Source organism: Monodon monoceros, unplaced genomic scaffold (assembly GCF_005190385.1).
Source record: "Monodon monoceros isolate NGI ecotype Baffin Bay Population unplaced genomic scaffold, NGI_Narwhal_1 Super_Scaffold_16, whole genome shotgun sequence".
Classification (NCBI taxonomy): domain Eukaryota; kingdom Metazoa; phylum Chordata; class Mammalia; order Artiodactyla; family Monodontidae; genus Monodon; species Monodon monoceros.
This window is the reverse complement of record NW_021703772.1, coordinates 64,727,422-64,753,483: the sequence shown is the minus strand read 5'-3', so window position 1 is coordinate 64,753,483 and position 26,062 is coordinate 64,727,422. Positions and strand designations below refer to the sequence as shown.

Here is a 26,062-nt window from a genome sequence, read left to right as displayed (position 1 = left end):
TTTCCATTTTCCTTTTGCCGTATAAATTTTTTGAAAGATTTTTTCACTTTGAATTTTCATGCTTTTAAAGTCCAACTAAAATCATTTTATGAATTACTTATATCTCTCTAAGAATTGTTCATCATTTTAAAAAGCATTTAAGTCCTTATCTAATACTCCATGTGTAATATGCAGTGTGGTGAGGAACTCTGAATGTTTTCCTCAAAATCATTACCTACTTCTCCCAACATGACTTGTTGGTAATTCTGCTGTTTCCTCCCACTTCTGCATTGTTCCCTCTTCCACATAGTCACATGGCCAACTCCTTCGTGTTTCAGTGCAAATGTTCCACTTCTCAGGATGCCTTCCAGATACCTAGCTCACTGACACACCCAGGTGGATTAGGTTCTCCCCCGTAGGCTCCCAACTCACCTGGTGCAAAACCATAAACTCCTTGGGCTATAATTGCCTGTTTCTCTTGCCGACTAGACTGAAATCTCTGGAGCATAGTGAATGTGTCTTATGCTTATTGTAGATAATCAATATTTATTTAATAATAATGAATAAGTATATTAAAATAAACCTTATTAATTATATAATTCAAATAATTTATTTTTGAAGTTTCATATGGCAAAGATGGAAGAAAGTTAAAGTCATCCACAGCGATTACAGTCCCATAAAATTCTTCTTCTTGTTACAGATGCTCTTTATACGTTTCTGTACTATGCTAGTCAGCATGTAGAGTCACATCGTTGTTACAACTTCATAGTGGGGCAGCATCTTCTATCTACAGAATAGCTCTCTATTTCATTTAACATATTTTGTCTTTAATGCTACTTTGCATGAAAGGAATATAGTCATGATAACTTCTCTTCATTTATTTTTGCCTCACAATTTCTTGACCAATATTTTCTTTTTAAATTTTGTGTCTTGCAGGTGGCATATGGTTGGATTTATTTGTCTTTGTCTTTTAGGGTGAAGTTTGACCCGTGTTTATTTACATTTGGTTTTACACTATTACATTTGGTTTTCTTTGTTAAGGCTCTTTGTTTTCTTTTTTGGCTGACTTTTGTTAAATGGACTGTGTTTGGCTTTTTGTTGACTTCTCACATGAGTAACAACTTGAATTCACATAGAGTAGTCCTCAAAACTAAAATTTCGGTAACAAGTAATCAGTTCTCTAACTGCTTTTCATGTTCAATGTGATAAAGAAGATACCTCAGGATTTCTGAATTTTGTTTCTTCATCACAGAAACTCTTCATGTGTCTGGGTAATTGTAGAACTTTTCTTTTTCCTTGATTCTGAAATGTTTTACTAGGATCTGCTGATATATTGGTGTTTTAAAATTAATTTTATCCCTATATTATGGTAAATACTTTAAATCTATGCCCAAATTTTATCTTCAGCAAAAATTTCTTCTATTGTATTTCATTTGTTCTGCCCACTCTCCCTCCGTCCCACGGAAATGCTGTTATCTTCTAGTTTGAATTTTGCTGTCTGTTCTCTATCTTTGTCATCTTCTTTCACATTGTTGTTAGTATGTTATTGGTTTTTCTCTTCTGCAGCATATATTACTCTATTAGCTGCCTTCAATGTGTATTTTAATTCTCCTAAGAAACCTTCAATACCCTTAGTTCTCTTCTCACCTTTGATAACTTTCCTTTCTTCTGATTTCACCACAGTTAGGAAATCAGACACACCTCTGCTTACACCTGTACTGTAGATCAGACAGAGCAAATATCAGCTTCACAACTCAGATATTAGCAGGTGTTCTCTTAGTGAAATAAAGAGGTCAAAGTACTTTTTACTTTATTCTATAGACTTATTTATTGATGACAGTAGCATCATTATTTTCAGTCAATTCTTTGCTTTTTAAAATTTTTTATATAAATTTTAAATGTTACTTTCCATTTACAGTTATTACAAAATATTGGCTATATTCCCCATGTTGTACAATGCATCCTTGACTCTGTCTTACACCCAACTTGTTCTTCTGTGTTACCTTTCTCTTTAAAGTTACCCTAAACATTAAACACTGTTTCCAATCTCAGTTGCATCCAAGTCTTCTGAAATAGCACTTTGTGAGGTCAGGCGACCAATGTTCCTATCTTCTTCCCCACACATCCCTAAGTCCCTAAGTAAGGGACTGTCTTATCAACCCTACAAATTTACATCAGGTGGCATCAGCATCAAGATAGGAACAGATAGGTGCACTGCCTTATAGTATACTAGTCAGGAAACATCACCTTGTTTTTCAGATGAGGAAATTGAAAGACACTGACTTAGGAGGTTAAGAACCAACATGGACACAGTTTGTTAGCTGAAGGTTGGTTTTCTATTCCACGACCCTACCTGTGTAGGCAAAGTTACTGATGGGAAAGAGAGAAGGAGAGAGAGTGAGAAAAAGAGAGACAAAGAGAGAGAGAGATTAAAATGTAATGTTTTTTCTGTGATCAGAATAAAAGGCTACAAGGCAATGGAATCCAAATCTCTTAATACTCAGGCAACTGATTTCCTGACCATTAATCTTAGGCATTTCCCAGTAGGATGAAAATGATAAAAATCATTTGGAAATATTTCGAAAGTAAATACTCGCTGTAAATTTTTGCAAAAATAAACTGCTGACTTTCTGTTAAGATTAATAAAATAATAACATCTTTAATTAATAATGTGCAAAATGAAATTTATATCTTAATGTGGAAAAACTTCAGTGGTTCATGTTCAATAAAATTTATATAGTGACCATTTACAACAAAGTAAGAAGAGTACAGCTGAACATAAACGGAATTCATCTGTGCAAATAGATAATCCAGAGAGGAAAATAAAGATATATTTTCTTCAGCATGTGAAAGACTTTCAGTAGTTGGTGGGAATCTCTTTTTATCAGGATCAACTGGAGGAGTGTACCTTTGTGTAGATATGAGGTTTTGGAAGACAGCTGAATTTTAAAAACTAACTGACATTTATTGTGAACATATCAGTTTCTACAATCACAGTATTCATATGATACTATGTCTTATTCCTTTATATTTTTTTTCCTTTAATACTGTGTGAAGTAAAATATAAAAATTAAAAAATTTAAAATATATTTACAAATTTTATTAAAATAAATGAAAATTTTAACTGAATAAGAAGTCCTTAAGAAAAAGCAAATACTCATTGAGTCAAAAAACAAATGATTTTTAATTTTTCCTGGGTCGCAGTAGTTGTTCTCAACTGCTGTTGTGTACAGAAATCTTGGAGAAGCTAATAGAAAGAACAAACAATGTAATAAGATGGTTCAATGTGGGGACTGGGTAAGAAGGTAGGGAGAACAGGGCAGGGAAGGAACAGCTTGGTGGTGGTCTGTTACCTGGAGTTGTCTGGGACTTGGTTCATTGTAATTAAATCAAACCAATTCAAATAACAAAGTATACCAAAGACCGCTAACCCTGTGAGTACAAAAGACTACCAGCCCTAAGATGAAAGGCAGGGGGTGTATGAATGAGTGATAAACATATCAGAACTCACACACACACAGATATACACAGACACACCATATACTGGTTGGTTCCAGAAGGAGCCCTTGAAATGATTTTGTAATTACAATTCTTTAAGAGTGAATAGTAAACCAACAAGCAGAGCCATAACAGCAAAGGACACTGGATAAAATAAGAAAAACTAGTTTTGGGACCAACTCTGGCACCTATATCTAAATAACCATCACATTAACCAGGGAGAATCCTTAGGTTTCTTTCACATAAGGAAATATTTAGACATGTTTCCTTATGCCTAAAAGGAGTTGGTTAGACTAGGTGAGACTGTATCAGCTCTAAGACATTTCTGTTTCTAACAACTGTTATTCTGTGATCATGCAATCAGTCTTTTGCTCTGTTTGCAAGTATGTAATTCCTAATACCCTGTATTTTTGTCAGGTAGATGGCTTACGTGGGAAAATATAAGATGCTCTGGAACAACTGACAAAGCTTTCTTTAATGGGACTATTATTTCTTTCTTATGTTACACATGCCTCTATGGAATAAAAGGGAAAAAAATCCACAGTCTATAATTCTCAAAGCATTCACATATTTTAGATTTATCTCCTTGAGGGTTGAAGGGTAGGGAGAGAAGCAAAGAGCAATTTTTAGACTTGCCAAAGATTTAGTCAAACCACCAAATCTGACACTTACTAATTATGTGATCACGGGAAAGTTTTTTAACTACTCTGACTCTACATTTTCTTTATCTAAAAATTTTAGAAAATAATAGAACCTACCTCATGAGGATGTTAGAGAAGTAAATGAGATGATGCTTTTATAGCATTTAGCATAACTCCAACACAATGCTTCAGGAAATGTTCATTAACACTATGTATCTCTTAATAAATACCTATCGTTCATCAGAATAATTGCAGGAGTAGGAGTGGGGACAATATTTTCATTTGCTGTTTGCATAAGCATATGCTTCTGTGTAGGCATTTTGTAGCTTTGCTTGAAAGCTTGAAAAAAAGAGGGTGACCATGAAACTTGGAAAATACCATGGAATGTTACAGTCTGTTTTCCGAGACCAGATGTTTTAAGTGCCTTCACTGTTCCTAAGATGATGCCATTTTCTTTTCAAAACCTGAAGCGATGCTACATTTGTTTTCAGTGACTGCTGGCCCTAGTAAGCCAGCGCGTGGATTTGCAGAAGACAGTGCTGCGCAGAGAGAGGGTGTGTCAGACCTCCAGGAGGTGGTGTCCTTGAAGGAGCGGATGGCGAGGTACCAGGCAGCTGTTTCCAAGGGTGACTGCCGCAGCTTCTCCACCAACGTAAGCTGCTTCTAGTGCTTCTGCATTAGGCAGGCTGCTTGTCTGCCTTTCACATGCCTCCTTTACATTGCAATATAAGAATACTACTGGACAATGGGATAAAGTAGAAAAACACAGAAATAGTGTGTATCAAATCCAGAGTTTCTGAAATTAAGCTTCAGCTCTGCCACTTATTAGTTGTGTGAACTTGAGCTACGATCTTAACCCTTCTCTGAACTTCAGTTTCCTTAACTGAAAAATGGGGAAAAAAAAATCTACTGCAGAGGGTCTCCGTGAAGAGTAAAAGAGATCATTTACGTGTAAGCCATAAGGCACTGTATAAATGTGTTACTACTGCCATAATTATCATTTAACCTATAGCTATTCTCCTTGGGAAGGTTGGGAATTAATTTCAGATCTTAATAATGTGGATCTGCATGCTGCCCTCCTTGGTCTCATGTATAGTTCATTTAAATTCACTGGCAGTATAATTTCTTTTGCTGTTCTCCTTTCTCTGTATGCCCTAAATCCATTAGAAGTAGCTTAATCAACATAGAAATGAGGGAGATTAGCAATGTAGAGAGTCTGCTAAACCAGTTATGATTACAGGAAACAGCAGGATTCAGTAAGACCACCAGTTTTTAGAGCGAATGCATAATAAAGTCATATTCAAAAGAATTTGTTGGGTTCCATATTCTGTGGCCTTCAATCCACAGGATTTGATAAGCCATTTTATCAGTAGCAGCTTTATAGCTTAATGGAATATAAGGATATTCTTTTATAATTATAATCTCCAAATTAGCAAAGTTGTTCATTTAAACAAAAGAGAAAGAGAGAGAGAGAATAGCCAAGAAGCCTGGTATTCTAAAATAGCTACTCTGAACATTTTTCTTTACAAATCATTCAGAGAAAAGAATGACTGTGCCAAACTCATTAACAATGTTGCAATTCTAGATGACATTTGAGTTTTTACATAGTTATTGAAATACATTTCAGGCGCACCGTAGATTTTGAATGAATGTACAGAAATGACATAAGTTAACTTCATCACTTCCAAAACAAATAGTATCCCTCCAGCGCCTCCTGCCAGTCTTCTTACATAGCACCCCCTGCTGGGTCATTAAGGAACTTTACTACAAATTAGTATTCTAAATTGGAAACATGATTCTTGGTGAAACAAGCTGACTTTGAAAATACCTAGTTAAAGACTGGTTGTTTAGTAAGCAATCTTTTATCTAGGAAGACTTTTATCTTGCTAAACACTAGGAGAATATACCATAAAACAAATTTGTATAAGGCATGATTCGTATTTATTGTGTACTAAAAGGAGAATATTTAAATTGGGCACATAAGGAAACTAAATTATCTCACTATTTAATATAAAAATTTAAAATTTTAATGCTATTCTGAAGAAATTCTACATAGAAGGAATTTAATAATCCTTCTCTTTCCTGCGCATTTACAGACAAAACAAATTGCGGGGCAGTGATTTATGGTAGATCATGCAATTAGACAGGGACAAAGCCAGACTAGATTCCAGTCTCTTGACTCTAGCACTCTTTCAACTATATTCAACTGCCTCCTCTTATATAAGAAAGCATCTTTGGTCCAAAAAAAGTGCCCTACTCTTTGGTTTGGCCCTAAGCTAATAAATATTTTGAGAAAAATGATCACACATATTGTCTCAGAGAAATCCTGATAAATATCTAAAGTAAAGCAAAATAACTGCCTTATATGGTCAGTTGCATCAAATGTTTGTTCAATCAAAAGATCATGGAAATTGCTTATAACCAAATTTCTGTCTATACAAATAAACCAAATATTTTATGTGCAAAATTTGGAAGTCACTGATTTGGCCCCAAACTGAATCCATTATATTTCAGTCACATTGAAGTAGTTACTCTTTGTCCTAGATCAGTTTCTCTTTGTCCTAGACTCAGGCAGATGGCATTTTGTTGAACCTAAACGAAAAGGCCTGCCTGTGAAAAGGCATCGGTCCTCAGAAGCCCCCTAGAGGAGAAAGGAGAAGTAACATTTGTTAGGCAACAAAATAACAGGTTCTGTACTGTGCAGTTTTATTTCCTTTATCTTTTTTAACACTTGCAAGAAATCTGTGAGAAATATATTGCTATTCCCAGTTTATAGGAAAGAAAACTGAGGTTCAGGAACTCTAGCCCAAGGTTTTAAGTGTCACAGCTGGGATTAGAATTACTGTCTGTCCAACTCCCCAGATTGTTATTTCTATTATGCCCTACAAACCAAGAACAGTTCTTTGTAAAGGAAATTGCTGATTCTGTATGGAATATACTTACCTAGGTTTCAGTGTTATGTATTTAAGTTAACTTATTATTAAAGTAACATTAGGTAGGTTCTGTATTAAGTATTTAAATTAACTCGTTAATAGAATAATTATCGGCATATCCATTAAATTCCAAATGTTGTTTCTGTGTCCAAGAATAAGAAACATAGAATAAGGATAAACATTTTTTAAAAGGTTCGACACAAAGCAATCTAAGTTATGTGGTCATTTACAATTACATAGATTAGTTGGGATGTTAGCACATGGTGGTAAACCAGGCAAAGTGATCTCAGTGTGAGCAAAGAAACATCACTCCAGCTCATGGCCATAGGCTTCTCCTTGAGTAAGTCCTGCCATCTTACAGATGTAAACTTTCCAAGCTGAGCTGAACAAGAAGACCTCATCACCACTACTAAATAAACTATAGCTCAAAGGACTTTCTCCCTTAGGCTGGAGAGAAGCATCAGGAAGGCTGGGGTCATGGTTGTACTACTAGTAAAAATAATCAACTGTATGCATTTTTGCCTGTGTAACATGATCTGATTCCAAAGCACAGTGCTAAAGTAAATGAATGGATATATCTGTTTTTTAATTCATTTAGTAGATAAGAGGTAACCTGATCAGTATAGGAACTGATATTTTTGTGTAAACGCACACACTAGTAAAGTATCCACTCGTTAGCATAATTAATGAGGCTTACCAGATTAATTTGCACATCATTTGGACACTGTTTATAGTTGGAAAAAGTAAGTTTCTTCTTAACAAAATTTGCCTTAATTTCTGTAATTTAATATTTATATATTATCTGCATATGATCAATTGAAGAAGGCCATTTATGTAAATTAAATGGCAGAGGGGGTAAAAGAAATATTGTAGCCTTAATTCACCCTTCCCTTTCTTTATCTTAAATTTCAAAGGAGATGCCATAATTTCTAATGACTTTAACATGTATCAAGTGACAGTAATTGACCAGGATTTACATGTGAAGTTTGTTGCAGTATTTGATAGAATGTATCCCTTCTTTCCATAGAGTCAATGTGCATATTCTTAAATATTTGGCAGTCCCTGTAACTAGGGAAAGGTTATGAACTTGATAAAGCAATCACTTGAGTATTTGCTAGTAATTCAGATAATCCTGAATATTAATTTCACCTCCAATATTTTGGAGTATGGAAAACCCCAATTTAGTAGCTGTATTTTTAGTATTTGTTTGAGGAACTACATATTTGGGTAAAGATTTTAGGATCCCAAGAGTCCACAGTCCAAGGTATGGGAACCTCAGCTCACAGGCATTCAGTTACTCTCAGGTCTCAAGGCTTCCAGGGTTATGTCAGGACTAGGCCAGACCTCAGGAGATCTCCTGTGCAAGAAGTGTCACTGAGTCTCCTCCCAGTTTCAGGTGGACCTGGATGTATCTTAGAGGAAAGTGGGCTGGCCTGGGGCCTGTTTGCTTGACAGTTGTCATCCCATCTGGGCTTGAGTGCCCACTAGGCTGGGGAATGTGCTGAATCATCAAAACCAAAGCCTTCGAATTACTGTACCTCCCACTGGGGCATAATATCTGACAAGACTCCTCAGTTATTCAGGTTGTTCTAAATGACACCTACTGGAATAGGCTTTCTCATCTGTAAAATGCCAATGATAGACCTGAATCCTTCTAAACTTAGACATCCCCACCATAAATGACCGTATCTCACAGAACATGGAGAAGCATCAAGTGACAAAATATATGTAAATACATAGAAAATCACTCAGCACTACGTATTAAGTAGTTGTTATTTTTACTAATATTAATGTATATTAATAAAAATATGCTCCCCAAAATAGCTTCAAAGCTATTTTGTTCATCCTTAATGATTTAAGTACATTTTGGAATAAGTCAAATGTTTTTTAATATCCTTAATAATGTGTTACCTATATAGACATTTGGGATTTTAATGACAACTTTATTGTGGATTAAAATTGAATCAATTATTCTAATTTCTGCTAGTCTGTGTATTATGAGAGAAATCCATTCTAACAGACCTAATCTCCAGACATAAAAATCTATCTGAGATAAGGAAAATTAACTCAATATTTTAAAGATCCTTCTGACTTTATATCAAAAGACTGATACAGGAAAAAACAACATGGAGAAATTATTTTTATTAAGGTTTTCTGTAATAAGATCCTCCTGAAATAATTGTGTATGTTAATATCTTTTTAATATACCACTCAATAATTATCAACCATTTTTTTTTAAAATAGCTTGAGAATCCCATCCTGAGAAGATGTCAAGCTGAAATTTCCTTTTTCTTTCCTTTTTCTTGTCTTAGATGCTGGAAGAATCAGAAATGTGCACAGTGCCTGGCGGTTTGGCCAGAGTGAAGAAACAATTTGAGAAGGACAAAATTGCTTCTTCCTGTAATACCTTTACTCAGTACCAATACCAGCACCAGGACAGATCTGAGCAGGTAGTACTACTATTGGTAAAGGATAAATCGTGTCTGGTTGAAATGCTTTCATTTCAGTGCTAATATAAAACACACATCCCTGCCCTCTTTGGTGGTATATTTATTTTCATTACTCATTAACAAGAATTGTAATTTTAAAATGTTTTAGAAAAATCACGGTTAATTCATATCACTGTGTTGATTTATTTACTTGGAGCATTTTGCCATGTTTCTAGAGAATCATACTGGAATACTTTTTCTCTTGGCTTCTAATGTCTCAAACAAAAATGAAAATTAAATAGCCTAGGTTAGTCAACAGGTAAATAGAAATGTTGAGCACAATATTTACATTGAGCCTCTGCCTTTAGGTTATAATTCATGATCAACTATCTGTTATTTGTTTGCATAGATTAAATTTGAAGCATTATTCAGCTGCTAATTGAGTTTTCTGCTTTCTTTAAAAATCACCGAAAATTGAGTAGTGGAAACCAGATGTTATATAAAACTGCATAATACAACTTCTAAATGCTATCTTATATAAAAGATTCTTTCCCATTTCATTACTCCATTGTCATATATTACCAAATATTGTCATGGGTGATGATTTTTGAATGTGAAAATCTAAGTAATAAAACTCATTGGAGTGAGCCTGGCACTTTGGAAAATAGTAATTGCACTGTAAACAGCTGGACTTAGGCCCAGGTTTTCCAGGAGGAAGAAAGTAGCTGGGGTATTTCTGAAATGTTGTAGTCAGAGATAAACGTGGGGGTTGTTTTTGTTTTTTGGTTTTGTTTGTTTGTTTGTTTGCTTGTTTTTTCAGAAAACTCCCTAGGGTATTTAGAGTTGCCTAAGTTGTGGCTATTAAGGCAGTTGGGTTTGTAAGGTTGTGTCAGGGGCAGTATATCAGATAGATTGATTAAAAGTCTGGTATGTGGAATATTATTTGTTTTCTTTTTCTGGCTTTGTTTGAAAAGTAAACAAGAAAAAAAATGTGCAATGTAAGTTGCTCACAATAAGTTTACGGTAAGATTTCTTTTAATTTTGCCTAAAGGAAATGTAATGTAAATAAATTAAGATCGGATATACTTGTGACCTAATGTACAGCTCTTGCAACATAGGATTCTAAGTGAATCAAGTATATGTGTTTACTTGAAACTGATCAACCACGGGTTATATAGTCATCATTAATAATTTAAATAAATCCTACGTAGAAGATAGGTAAAGTATTTCCATATCCTTTATTTTGCAGGGAAGCGGTGTGATAGAGTGTAAGGGCTATGGGACTTGTCGATCTGAGTTCACACACCACCTCTGACATTTATCAGCTGAGTCCCATAGACCCAGGGCCATCTTCATTGTGGGCAGTTAAACAGGGCTCCATACTTAGAGGGGCCTTGCACTTAGTTTCATGCTCTGCTGTCATCTTGAAATTCTTAAGATTTTTGAATAATGGACCGTACATTTTCATTTTGCACTGGGTGTGGCAAATTATGTAGCCAGTACTACATAGCCCAAATCCATAAGCCCCTCGAAGTCTCAGTTTCTGTTGTGTTATGATGGAGAAACTGATGAGTGTTTTGTCTCTCTCATGAGGTGATTGTGGCAGTCAAAGATGACAAAGAGCAGTCTCCATGAAAGCATTTCATCATCTGTGGAACTTGGTATCAGTTAGGATGCTTTATATTGCAAAAGACCAAAAACTCCACCACAAGAATCTCAAACCAAAAGGAACATTACAGATTCATAAAAGTGCAGTCTTGTGGAAGGAAGGCTTGATGTAAGTTCCAGGGGTGTACTAGAGCAACTAGCTTGTACCAACTCTTTGATTATTAAATTTTCAGGAATTTTGCAAACCAGATAATATTGTGTTAATAGCTTGAAGTCAGCCATGTTGAGAATATTTATACCAAGGGAATTGTCAAATGCAAAAAATCAGGGACGTCCCTTCCCTTCCCTTCCCTTCTTTCTTCCTTCCCTCTTTCCTTCTTTTCTTTGAGAACCCATTGTGAAGCATATATTACCTTACCAATGATGTAATTAAGGACTCACAGTATGTCTCTAGCGTAGTAGCTAAGAGCACTGGGATGGAGCATGATCACCTGGGTCCAAATCCCTGCTCCTTCATTTATTTATTTATTTATTTAATTTATTTTATGTATTTATTTTTGGTTGCATTGGGCCTTTGTTGCTGCGGCGGGCTTTCTCTAGTTGCAGCAAGCAGGGGCTACTCTTCGTTGCAGTGTGCGGGCTTCTCATTCTCTTGTTGCGGAGCACGGGCTCTAGGCACGCGGGCTTCAGTAGTTGTAGCACAAGAGCTCAGTAGTTGTGGCTCGCGGGCTCTAGAGCACAGGCTCAGCAGTTGTGGCGCGTGGGCTTAGCTGCTCCCCAGCATGAGGGATCTTCCCAGACCAGGGCTCGAACCCGTGTCCCCTGCATTGGTAGGCAGATTCTTAACCACTGTGCCACCAGGGAAGCCCTCCTTCATTTATTAGCTGAATGACATTAGGCAAGTTTCTTAACTTCTCTGTGTCTCAATTTCCTCAATTATAAATTCAAGATTATAATAGTACCCACCTCATAGGTTTGTTAAGAGGATTAATTAAGCTGTTTTTGTAAAGTGCTTAAGACTGTGCCTGGCCCTTTATAAGCACTTCACAAGTGTTTGTTTAAAAAACTGAGTATCTCCTTGATCATATTTCTTCTTTTTTACCTCTCAGCCTCACTTCCTCTGAGCTGGCCCCATCCTCTCCCAGGTTTTCCCCAGAAAGGAGTAAAAACGATGCAGAGAAAGAGTTAGAATCCTTTTCCCAGAAGCCCCAGGGAAAGAAACCTTACAGGATCTAATTGGTTCTAAGTGGAATACACATGCTCCCCCTAGAACTAAATTGCTGTAGCTAGAGGATGCTGATTGGCTGAAGCCTCTGTACCTGTTTAGCTACGTGGAAGATCTCAGCATACCCTTATGAACAAAGAATAAATGAATGCTGGGTAAAAACAAAAGCAACCAAACCAGCAAATATATATATATATATATATATATATCCACTATAAGCTCCTTGCAAATATAGTTTATTATTATAAGCTGTAGTTCCTTCTCTGTGACCATGACATACTAAAGTGTGTGAGAGTAATAAAAAAACATGTGCTAAAAATCTGAATATCTGCGTGACTCTGGGCCTGTAGGGACCTCTCTGAACTTCAGTTTCATTATCTACGTTTAGATACACTAATAATACCCCATAATTCCATGAGGAATAACTAAATCTAAGTCACAGTGCAATGCAATATAAATAAAATATAAAGGGAATATATGGAAGGATGAACTAGTAAATACCATTTATTGAACTGTATGCAGAAGTCTGTAGGAAAATGAAAGAAAAAAGTCATCTGTATCTTAGAAAATCAAATGACTAACTTATACTCCTTAATGGAAATTTGAGACACATATAAGATTTGGTTATAGAGAGGAAAACATAGAAAAATCATGTCTTAGATATTCACTTAAACTTTTAAAGCTATCTGAATGCATTCTAAAAATCACTTCTTTTATCAGCAGGGATTGAGAACAAAACATTTACTGGTAGACAGACAGTTAATTCTGTCTTACCCAAGTTATTGTCAGCTCTGAGGGTGTTTTCAGTCTTTATTGAAAGTACTTGAGATTTAGCTCTCTGCTAAGTCTGCCACTGGTCAGAAAAATATTTATTTTGCTGACATATAAAGATTAATATTAGCTTGGAAATCAAGTTTAATTAGAGTTAAAAGAAAGAACATTTGTTTTGGATTTCTGACAATATTTAATATCACAATTAGTAATAATTTCATAAGGTGTAATAATTCAGTCCAGTCTGCCTCTTTCCTTCCTAATGTATTGAAGTGAGCTATTTCAGGGTAATTAGCTATTTGGAAACAGTTTGTCTGGGAGATCAGCAATGGGACTAAACAAGTTTTGAAAATTAAGCTATCTCTGAGGTTAAAGGTCCCTCTGTTTTTTTATTGATTATTTCATAGCTATTGAAAAAGAGGTTCTGAAATATGGGGGGAAAAAGGAGGTACAAGATATAGGAACATTCGTTTATGCCAGACATTTTAAACTTGGAATGATGTCCTATTTATGTGTTCTAAACTTATGCTTTATGGTTCTGCCTGTTTAACAGTTACCAGCATCACTGCTAGCCTGTGGAGTATCCTTATGTAAATTAGAAAAAGGAGCTACTCTCAACAGTCAGGGCCCCTGGGTGAAGGATGTTTGGGGTGAGGGTTCAGCTTCTTAGAAGAATGTGTTCGAGAAAACTTTACTAGGTGGCTCTGGTAGTTACTACTACCCATTTTTAATATCACCCATTTAGATTCTGTTTTTCAAAACAGCCATTACTGATTCCTGTAGATATGAATGAAATCCAACCCTCCTTAAGGGATTATGAGCCATTCGGCATGTGTCCTGTTGATATTTAGGTTAGAAATATCACATTAGCATTGTTTCTGACTTTGTCTTAGGATTGATTTCTCAGAATTCTATGCCAGTGAAAATCAGTAGGTTCTTAATGCTAGAATGGAAAGGACCATTTAAGAGAGATATTTTTAATCCACTCAGTACAGCAGGCTCCATTTGGGAAAAAAAAAAAAAAAATAACCCGTCCCCTCATCCTTAAAAGTATGTCTTGAAGTTTGCTGGAGCAGATGTTGTTGGTATGAAATGGCCATTGTCTCTTTTCAGAGTTGATTTTCACTCACCCTTTCCATGGTTTCTGGGTTGTTGTTTTTTTTAAAGATTTTCTTCCTCTCTTTCTTCTTTTTTAACAGCTTTATTGAGATAATTTGTATACCATAGAACTCACCCATTATAAGGGTACAATTCAATGTCTGTTTAATATATTCACAAAGTTGTACAGTGTCACCACAATCTAATTTTAGAACATTTCCATTCCTCCAAAAAACAAACCTTGGACCCATTAGTAGTCTTAAGACGTTCCTTCTTTGTGCCATAGTCTCACATTCAGGGTTTGATTTTCATTCTCTCATGCTTATTTCCTCTTCGTTTTCTTTCTCTTTTACTTACACAGTACTGAGTAGCTCCTTGCGTATTAACTGTGAAGTCCTACAAGCATCTTCTTTTCTGGAGTTGTTTTTTTTGTTTTGTTTTGTTTTCATTTTAAGTGGCTTAAGTAGGGAAGAGCAGATGGGGCTCCAAAAGTCTGGTAAGTAATCAGTGCGATACAGTGCTGAGGTAATTGCTTTCATGTGAAAATGGCTGCACTGAATCTATGTCAAGAGTCTAAAGTATTCCTGACCTTCACTCCCTGCCGCCAAGTCTGATGGGGACCAGTAGGGAGCTGCAAGACAGTATGTATCTTTCCACATACATCTGCTGTTGCAAAAATCCTCATGTAAACATTAGCACTCTGTAGGATTATGTAGATTTGGAACAATCTCTGGACAATTTTAGGCTGATAGAAAATATTTTTGACAGGTTGTGACAGATATAATCTGACATCTGTGTGTTTTAGACTCTTTAAAGGTGACCCGTAATTATTTTCTAGCAAACTAAACATATTTTTATCAGCTAAATGTCCACATTGCAAAGCATTTCTCACGTAAATGTTTTAAACCTACCTTTAGCTTTCTGCCACATGCACGATTTTTCAAGGGCCTAGATTGCTATTAACAACCCCAATCTAACCTAGATGTCTATCAGCACACAAGGTTGTGACCAAAAGTGTGTCTTGAAAAGTTTTTTTAGTTATGCGCACGGTTTTAAAATGACTATTATAACTAAAGTAACCCCACTCAAAATGAGGCAGTTTACACTCATGGTTAGGCCTATTGGCTCCAGAGTCATACAGCCCAGGTTAGAATTCCCTGAGTTAACCACGTAACCTATTCTGTGAAATGAGGATGAAGTACCAGGTGTGTTAAGAATAAAATGAGACAGTTCATGTAAAATTCTTACTAGAATGCCTAGCAGATATTAAATGTTCAGTAAACACCAGCTATTATCATTAGTAGTGTTGCCACTAAAGCATAATCCAGTGGTAATTATTCTCAAAGTAGAATGCGATTCATAAACATTTTATGTATAAGTAAGATGACAAAGAAGGATGGCATTGTTCTGTGCCTCACACCTTAACTGTTTTTTCAGTTTTTTTAGCCTGGGGAGACAGAATCGTCTCCTAGAAGCTCATTAGATAATTAAAGATTAGTTTAAAATTAACATCCCTGTACATGCTTTGCAACTGGTGACCTCCTGCTACCCAGTCTCCATCTGTCTCCTCTCTTCCTACCCATGTCCACCTTCCTATAGCTCTGTAGGTCTTGGTGGAATCCCACATTTCTTCCTACAGAAGGTGAATGGAAAAGAATTATATTTGGTAAGAGAATGTCCTTGCTCAAGATGCGAAGCCAATTAACTGCATTTAGTACTGCTTTTCCCAACTATGAGGAAAACAAAAGCAAACCCACAAACTAAACTCTGTGAAAATGTGTATTTCTCAGGATGAAAGCCTTTTTCTACCAGCCCCAACAAACCACTAATTCTTCTCCTGCTTCCAAAAAGCCTGCATGTGCCTGGTTTGTCTAGAAATGGGGCTTCCAGTACTTATGGAGTGCCTCTACCCCAGGCCTCCCTGGGTTGGGGTACAGGAATGTAGTAGGAGTGGGTTTCAATAAGTCCTCTGTCTGCTGGTTTCTACATCACTCTGGACCTGAAGCAAGACCTCTTCAGAGCTCCTGACATGTCTCCTCCTACCTTTTCTCTGACTGGATAAGGATTTAGAATTGACATGAAATCTCAGTGGGAGCTCTTGTCATCTAAGTCTCCTAGGCTGTCAGTAAGGTGGTCCTCAACTCTGGTCATGCACTGGAACTCCTCGGGCAGCCCAGGTAATTCTGGTTTAATTGTCCTGGCATGTGGTCAGGGATCAGGGAATTTTATAGCCCTCCAGGGGATTCTGATGTGCAGCAATGAGCATGGCAGTTCAAGCTTGAGCCAGGATTTGTTATCCCAGAGATGACCACTCCCCTCTTAGTTTCTCATCTGAGGCTTCTCCACTGCCCACCTCATTCTTCACTCTGATACCAAGGCCCTTCTATTTCTATTGAGATTTCTCTTGAGATGCCTACTGCAAAGGATAGGACAGGGGCTGCTGAGAATAGAGAAATCAAGGGCTTAAAAAAATCATGGTGAATATAATAAATGCCAATCAGCCAAACGACCAATTTACTGGTACCTCCAAGCCCAGTTAACTCCCATGTTAATGGCAGACTGTATTAAAATAGGATTTTTTTTGCATATATACAAAGATATATTCAAATATTTTTTAAAAACTAAATAGAGTGATATAAGTGAACTAAAGAAATACATATCAAAGCATTTAAAATAAACCAATTAGAATAAAAATAAACTAAAAATAATGAATTTATTAGCTTAAGCTACACTAATATGCCAATAATTAATTAAAACTGAGATTTAACTCATTAATATTGCCATCTTTCATTAAAAAACTTTAATTTCATAGGATTATACAATGTGGATACCTAATGTCTCTTGAGTTTATACCTTTGATATTTCTATAAAAATAATTTCCAAAAGACATAAGACGATTATAAAGTGATAAACCTTATTAAATCATATAGTAACATGGTCATAGACATTTGGCTCCTTAACACAGCTAAACTAATATGTGGACTCCCCCTGGGATACAAGGTGTGCCCATAAAGCACTATAAGACTATCTTATGTGATCTACTGGCATTAATCACATTACTTTAGAGCCACACACTATAACTCTCAACTTCTGCTGTCCCCACGTGAAGTTGATGGTAATTGCTGTCTACTGAGGTGTGACCATAAAGTCTCAGTCATGGTTCCTTTGCAACTTCCAGTTTCAGCTTCTTTTGCAGAATCTGTTGGTAGATGCTAGTGCACAGAGGGATTCACACCTCCCTCCCCTGGGACAGCACTGCAGGCCATTCCAGTGCATCATTATAAAGGGAAACACATTCCAACCCCACACTGTGAAGACACCCGCAAAGCATTTGCCTGGGTCTTGTGTGGAAACTCTATCTTCTTGATGAAACAGTGTAGTCCATCCAATGTGTGCATTCTGCCTGGGTTCCTTTACTGTGCTGAAAATGAGCAAACAAACTAATCTGCCTGGTGGCTTGGAGGGGTTTAGAAACATTACCAGAGGAAGGGGGGCACCCGGCACAGTTTCTCGGGCAGTCAGGGCCTCAGTGAATGGTACAAATACTCATAAGTAAAACTGAGTTGCAAGATTCAATGCTTTCAAAAAACCTTGAATTGGTTGCTTTTCTATGATTCATCTTATTCTCCAAAATAAAAGTTGTAGTAGTAACATTTACCCAATTATTGGAGTATTACTATCAAAGTTTCTCTTTCTCTTAATGGGACTTTTAATGGTGAGTTTTCTGTTTCTGAAACCTTTTTGTTCTTATAGAATCCATTTTCAGTTTCATTTACAGAAGACAAGTATACTTACAGATATACCCTTCACTCCTTTAAAGTGAAAGGAATTGGGATTGCTTTAGGAGAAAAGGAGTGGTATCGTTCTTATCACAGGGCCTACGGTTATTGAGAGAGTGTCACCTAGACCCTTTCCTCAAAGACACAAAGTGAGAGCACAGAGTTTCATGTTCTTAGAGGTTCAGCAGGTGATCTGAAAAAGTTTTTGATGTTGATAAAGATGTAAAGCACAGATGTTTTGACATAATCAAATTTTATGTCTTCTTTTATGGGAGGGAGTGGATATTTAGGGAAAGTTGGAATAGAAAAAAAATACATTTGTATAGCCCCTTCTTCAATCTGGTCTCCTATTAGTTTAGAATTGTAACTGTGCTGTTTGTATAATTACGCTTAATAGAATTCTCAAGTATATAGACAATATCTTATAATATACTAATTAAATTTACTTTCTTTTTAAATTTTATAATAGAATGGCAAGACATAGAATTTTAAGTTCTGAGATTTTGCTAGTTTGTGAGGAGCAAGGAAAATTATAACAACAAAAGAAACCCTTAACATTACTCAATCATTTTGTTTGCAGAACTTAGTAAAATCTGCAAAATGTTTTTTCCACATGATTACTTTTATAAAACGGGTGTTTTCTGTAAGCACTTGACATAGGAGGTTATTATTAGCGCTTTCTGCTGCTTCTGGGTCTCATATTTCTCAGAATAAACCTGTCTTCATGGATCTCTGAAAATGACTGGATTGAGTCAAGCTTGTCTATTCTTTTGGATGTTCGTTTATTTATTAGTTTGCATAATCACAGATGAATTATCATGCTAAAAAAAACTGGAAGAACACAAGGCCTGAGAAAAGGAAGAGGCGTTAAGAGATTCTGTCCTTAGCACCATGCCCTTACAGAGATATGTTTAAGAAATTCTTCATTTTTTCCAGCTTCTTTGCAAATCTCAACATCACAGAACCCAGAGTAAGATTACATCTCCTTCTAATAGCCTTTTCTTGTCCTTGTTCTTTATCCCTATCTATCCTGAGTGATCTACCCAGCATGGTCCAAGAAACAGCTTTTAAGGAGACTACTTCATTTCTAACCCCATCAGGAGGACAGGGCACATCGTATACCAGCCACTACATGGACCCCAATAGGGGAAGCCAAGTGCTCAATTCATCTTCCTTATCCTTGGGTAAATACCAGGGTCTTCTAGAGACATCATCCTGCTATGGCATTTGAAATTCCTCCCTTGGATCCTGCAATTCATCATATTGCACAGTGTATAGAACTGTCTGGGGAGGTTTAGGGTGCTTCGATGAAGTCAGTACTTTAGGCTGGGGTTCAGTTTGTGAGCCTTTTATCAGAAGCATTTTGTATCATTATTCTAAAAATATCAAAAAATTCCCCCCAATCATATTTTCTGTGTTTTGTTTTTCTTTTAGAGGATCAAAAAAAGTTTTCCTTTTTTTCCTCAGTTCCTTTTCTTCCCTGTCTTTATTTTTTCCAGGCCTTTCGTTACTAGAGAGGGGATTATGATAATGAGAAAGTGTACCATCAAGTCTGGGTACCGAAAATAGAGAAAGAAAAGCAATAATTTGTGGGGAGGAGGGAGTGTGAAAAAAAATACTGATGAGAGAATTATAGATACTTACATACAGACCTACTTTTTCTATATCAGAATCAGATGCAAATATGTTGATTTCCTCCTGTAAAAATAGTGGTGAGACAGACAATATCATGTCACACAAAATACAGGTTAAATTACTTAAATATAATGATCATAGGCTCTGTGTTTGGCACTTATGCTCAGTATTATTTCTCTTCTTATTATTTTGAGATACATGATCAAGTATTTATCTTTTACTGTTTCATAGACCACTATACTTGAAATGAGCTTTAAAGACTATCACTCCTTAGCAAAGCCTGTTTGAATCTCATCCACTCTGATGCATCCTTATAGAACCAACTTGATCTTCAGTCATGAGTCTTCAGCAAGTGGGTGGGTGCCCTGGAACTGATAAGTGTAACTGGGAGAAAATCCAGTACAGATCAAAGGGTATGTCCTTAAATTTCATTTCATCTGATTTGTTTCTACAAATCTATAGGAGTTAAATGGCTCAATTTTTATAAGCTGGAGATGTATATTTTTAGGCAAAATGAAACTATTTAAGCATCTACTTAAAGCAAATCATTCTTTATCCTTTTTTGTAAGAACCTTGTTTCCATTTTGAGACCCTTCTAACCTCTGACATTGATTTTTATATTTCTTGAAACCTTTGCACTTGATGACCGATATTATACTGATAGAAAAGACGGTTCACTGAATCAACAACCCTAAAAGAAATAAAGCAAATTGTGTGGTTACCTGATATACTGGTGAAAAGCATATTAGGGTAAAAGACTCCGTGATTTTTTTCAAAAAAATTAATATACAATAAAAATTACAGCACATGATTATTAATTTTTAGATTCTTTGAAGGCATTTTAGTGCAGTTCTTCAGCATACTTAGCTAGTTGAGAATAACTCTCCTTTCTTGTCCCTACTTTAAATGCACTTTAGGTACATCACAAGTGCATGTTGAGCACATCACTTATTGCTTTAAGGTGTTAAAAGCATTGACTCAAAACAACTGGTTGACTGAATTCTTGTTAATCTCTATATTCATGGTATATGTTTGGAATTTTCAAATCTTGCACAGCATTTTCCCTTCAACTCCTTTTACTAGTTAAGTCCATGGATAATCAACATGTAGAATGTAAAAGTGGTAAAATTCTTAAGAAATTAGATGTTATAAAGTGTGAAGGGCATTGTATATTTCCTGATACATAACAGCACTCAATCAATGGTAGCTCCTTCTATCTATCTCCTTCAATGCTTCCCTACTCTCTACCCCAGGAGATTACAAATGAGGATTCTAAGTGAGACTGAAATTAGCTGTGATTTACTTACCTGATTTCTCACTTGAATTGATGACAAACTCCATCCCATAACCCAACATTCCTGTCTCTACGTCAATCTCTTTCCATTCCCCGTTTTACTAGTAGATACATTCACCAGTGAAATTGCAACTAATTACCCTTTTATTTTTCCTGATTTTTCCTCATTATGAAGAAAACCCAAATGATCAGAGTAATTAATTTGTAGTCATAATTAATAATTATCCTGAAATGCTTTGTTTGCATGGATTATCTTGGAATGCTTACATCAGAGCCAAATCTGTTTTATGGTGCTTTTTCCTTCCTCTTGGATTTTATATAAGGATTTAAAATGTATTCCTCCCAGTGACCAAGACTGATGACCATAAAGGCTCAGAGGGACAGTGAATGAAGGAGGCAGGTTTGTATAACAGGAACTCTTCATGACCCTATTAGCAGGCAAATTGTACTGTCTCAGTCTTCCTAAAGAAAGTTGTAATGTCACATGGAACATATATTGCCAAGAAATAAGCCCAAATCAATTTCATCATAGGACATGAGTAGCGTTTTCTACTATGTTATCTGTTGTCAAAAATGAGTGGCATTCCTTTTCTTGTGTTTTTAACTGGTTTCTGTTTGGTTAATAAGACCTCCGTGTTGGCAAATAATACTTTCTTAGGAAAGGTAATGTGCACTTTTCATTCTTTTGGACATCTGAACCTCCTGTACTTGGGGACTCCACCACCCCATTAGGCAAAACCAGCCTCCACTAGAAGAAGCTGCAAATATCATACACTCACTCTCCTGGCCCTGCTGGTATCTAGAACCCAAGCTTGTGAACTAGACTGCACCAATCAGACACCTCCAGCTCAGTCTTTGCATTAAGAAGTAATGAAATGGCATGAGAAGCAGGGACTATGAAGAATCAGTTTTGGTGATGGCTGGTGGCAGAGATTAGCTACATCAATTTTCAAGAAAGAACCATTCTAGAAGCAATATCTGTTATATGGTATCAATGGCTTTGGCAATGAGTGTGTCCAATGTCAGCAGCAAGGGTGCCTTCTCCAGAAGGTTCTGCAGCATTTTTCGGCAGTGCTCCTGGCTACAAAACCTCCAAGTCTTATTCTGTGAGAATAAGTATATTTCTGGAGTCTTATTCCTGGAGATTCTGTGGAATACACTTCTGCTATGAAATGTCTCTTTAACAAAGTACCTGTCCTATTTAAATCAGTTAGACTCTGACGCTTGACACTGGGAGCTGTGACTGATAAAACTATATATAAATTACAAATCTTAACATTCTTATTTTATCGTCTAGATGAGAGGCACACAACAGGACCTTTTAGGAAAGAGTTAAGTGTGAGAAGAATTGTATCATAGTAGATTAAATCACTGTGAACTGACTCTCCACTGGGTACCAGTTCATGAACAATGAACCAAAGAAAAACTGGATAGGTGATCAGAAAGCCACGCTCTGGCCATGCCTCTATAGAAATGTCCATGTCCTAGGGGCCAGAATGACTTAGAAGAGTTATAATATGCATAGGCACCTTTTTGCTTCTCTTTGAAAAATCTCCCAAATCCACTACTTCTCTGGTTGAAAAAAATGTACATATTGAAATTTGTTTTTTCTTTCGTTTCTGGGCTTAATTCTACAATGAAAAAATTCATGGCAAAATGTATTGACATAACCACAGACAATCTACTTTCCTTCAGTCTTCTTTTTTTTTGCCTTGTTTACTATGTATCCCAAGTTACTAGGAAAATAGCTGATGCAGAGTAAGTGTGCAATGAATATGTTAAGCAAAGATAGCAAATACTAATGTAGCACTTATGAGCCAGGTTTTCACATATGTTAACTGACTTTCTCCTCACAATAACCTTCTGAGATAGGCATTATTTTTAGCTGCCCGCCCCCTACTTTTTTTTGACGAGAAATGAACTCATGAAAGATCTAAGTAACTTGCCCAAGAAAGTGAGCAAGTGTGATCCTAACTCAGGAAGGCTGACTCCAGAGTCTGTGCCTTATTTTTTTTTTTTATTCAGCTAATAGTCATTAACCACTCACCATATGTCAAGCACAAAAGATTCAATGATGAGTATGATATTATTTTGCCCTCAAGACGCTCACTCTATCAGAGAGAAACACATATAACAAATAATTACAAGTGCAATATGGTAGATTCTATCATGGAAAATATAAATGAGGTTTGTTGGGACACAAGGAGGTTGTGATAAACTTTACTCTGGATGAAGGATGGTCAAGGAGGGGAATCTGAGGGTGGAGGATGCTTCAGCTGAGACTTAAAATAATTTTTTATAAATACAGAATTACATTCTAAGTGAAAGGAACAACTTATGCAAAAGGTAAAATAGTATATTTGTGAATATAATGAGGCACAATTGAGTCATGAAGGTGGAGATGTAGCCAAAGGCTGGATAAGAGAAAAACTTATATGCTATAATAAAGAATTTTTCCTTTATTCTAAGGCAATCAAAAACCATTGAAGAAACAAACAGGGGAGTAAGATGAATAGATATGCATTTAAGAAACATTTTTTTCTAGTTGTATAGGATTGATATAAATGGTGTCGAGGTTAGACTGAAGAGGATAAGTTAGGAGACTACTGAAATAGCAGATTAAATACATGAGGACTTAAACGGGTCAGAAGTCCTAGGGTAAAGAGGGCATTGACTCAAAAGATAATTAAAGATAGAATTGGAGGAGCTTATAAATCAATTGGATATTGGTGAAGAGGGATAATAATAAAAAGGTAGAATTCTTCTCTTTCTCTCTTTTGGTTTGCATTAATTAATGTAAGATATATGTTACCCCTGGTTTTCTCTTTCTTTAAAATGTTTTCATTCTTTTTGCAAGCTTTTTTTTGTAATTTCACTGCTCCTTGAGACTAAGTTTTAGCCTCTTTTATTGTACTTTTATGTTTATTTATATCCAAGTGCCTTTTTTGTTTTAAGATGCCTTACGTCTATGTTAGATTGAAATCATGTATACATGTATGTGTGTGTGTATATGTGTGTGTATAAAAAACATACATCTACATAAAACTTCTAGAAGGTGTCCTTTACTGAAAATTGAATGTTTTTATGTATCCTGTTCTTTTTAGTTTGTCACATAAGTATTGTTGTTTATATTACTAATATGTTTGATGGCCCAGTTGAGAGTACATCTTTTACATGTTCTTTTAATGAATCTTCGACATTTTTGGACGCTGGGATATGGCTCTATAAATAACACTTTGGGGAAAGTAGAGGACAAAGTTTTAGTAGTGAAAGCTGGCATTACTTATTCATAAACCTCCCTCTTTGAAGTCAAATATTCCTACTTTCGAATTAAGTATTTTTATTAAAAAATGATAAGTTTTGCTCTTTATAGCTAAATATGACCAAAGCATAATTGTTTTGAGCCTAGGAAGAGCTGAAAATAATTGAACGATAGTGCTTCTCTCAGAGATTTATACAACAAACCTGCATAATTCATGCATGTGTATATATTACAAATCTTGTCTCAAGAGAATTTCAAGCTAAGTGAGCCATTTTTATTCCGTTAGATATGTATGTACATTTTTTTAAATTAATTAATTAATTAATTAAGCTGCACCGGGTCTTTGTTGTGGCGTGTAGGATCTTTTTAGCTGTGGAATGCAGGCTCTTAGTGGCAGCATGCGGGATCTAGTTCCAGGGATCTAACCCAGGCATTGGGAGCGCAGAGTCTTAACCGCTGGACCGCCAGGGAAATCCTGTACATATTTTTATATATTGCACAGATATAGAGATAGATGAATAGACAGGTGATTGATATGTAGATAGGTTGGTAGATAAAACTTTTACTAAAACAGTACTGACAACGCCTAGCAAAATGCTATAGAGATAGTTGGTGCTCAGTAGCTATTGGCTGAATAAATAAATGTATAAGTGAAGCTATATACGATCACTCACATTTAGGGATGCAGTGATTTCAAAGGAAAAAGTTACTATCTTAATTTTTTTTCTGAATGTTTTGCATCATCAGTCTCTTAGGATCCAACAGTCCAACTAGGACACACTCATAGCTTCAGGGAGCATTACTACTGAGCCAAGTAAAATTGTAGTCTTCACTTCCAAATATATTGAGTTATATGAAGAATCACGACTTACATTTGCCTTGATTCTTCTTTTCCCTTGATATTAAAAATAAGGATAAAGTATTGTCTTTTCCTGTCATCATAAATACCTCAACTTAATTTTTTGATGTCATAGTAATTCTGCTCAACACATTTCTACTGCTATTTCTTGGCAATACATCAGATTCACAAACTCAGTGAATAATAACAATTCACTAAAAAAAGAACATACAGACTAGTTTGGTTTTTTTTAGCACCATGAAGATCTTTTTATAAAAAGACCACCTAAAAATAAATTTTCCTATTTTTCAATGTTCTTTACCTTTTTGTATGTGTTTGTTACCTTTGTGTATTTTTTGGTTTCTTGGTACAGGCTTCTCCTCCCTCTAATGATGTCAGCTGCTCTTCACAGCATCACAGCACTGCCCATATTCTTCCATAAATGTTCTGATCACTTGCAATGTTATCAAGAGAACTCTTCTTCATATACTTTGTCAATGATTGACATGTTATTGTTATATGCATCAGCTTCAGTAACTCCACCTACCAATCATAAAATGTTCAGTGTCAAAGATTGTCAGCCAAAATACAAAAAAATAAAATCATAGGATTATGTGGGGGAAAATAGAATTTTAATTTTTAAATTAGATTTTTATAAAATCATAAAATTTTCACACTCCTGAGAAAAAAGTGACTATTTGCTCATGATATTACTATTGACTATTTGCTCATAATATTACTATTCATTCCTTGATATTTTGGGGGGCATCTACTCTCTACCAGGAAGCTAAACATTGGGATTTGAGGATGCATGAATTCAGTTAAAGGAAAGGGTCATATTATCAAATAATGAATGTGAAATGGATAGGTAGATAATAGAGGTGTGTACTGACCATACAGGAATACAATAAAAGAAGCAGTAATAGGGAACTCTGTATAGAAAAGTCAGGAAAGGTTTCAAATAGAAAATAATTTTGAGCCAAGACTCAGAAGTGTATAGTGAATGAGGAAAAGCCCTAACGTGAAGCTCCAATGCTAGGGACGTCAAATTTTATACTGTAAAGTTTTAAAG

General features: G+C 35.8%; 1 protein-coding gene across 3 annotated transcripts in view; it reads left to right on the top strand.

Annotated features, from left to right (window-relative positions):
• XIRP2 (xin actin binding repeat containing 2) overlaps nt 1-26,062 on the top strand; it is a 289,739-nt gene that overhangs the window by 239,312 nt on the left and 24,365 nt on the right. For all 3 annotated transcript variants that reach the window (XM_029225393.1, XM_029225394.1, XM_029225392.1), the window contains 2 exons: nt 4,610-4,770; nt 9,364-9,501. In XM_029225393.1, coding sequence (XP_029081226.1) covers nt 4,714-4,770; nt 9,364-9,501 — 195 coding nt within the window. In that variant the 5' untranslated portion in view covers nt 4,610-4,713. The remainder of the gene's footprint in view (nt 1-4,609; nt 4,771-9,363; nt 9,502-26,062) is intronic.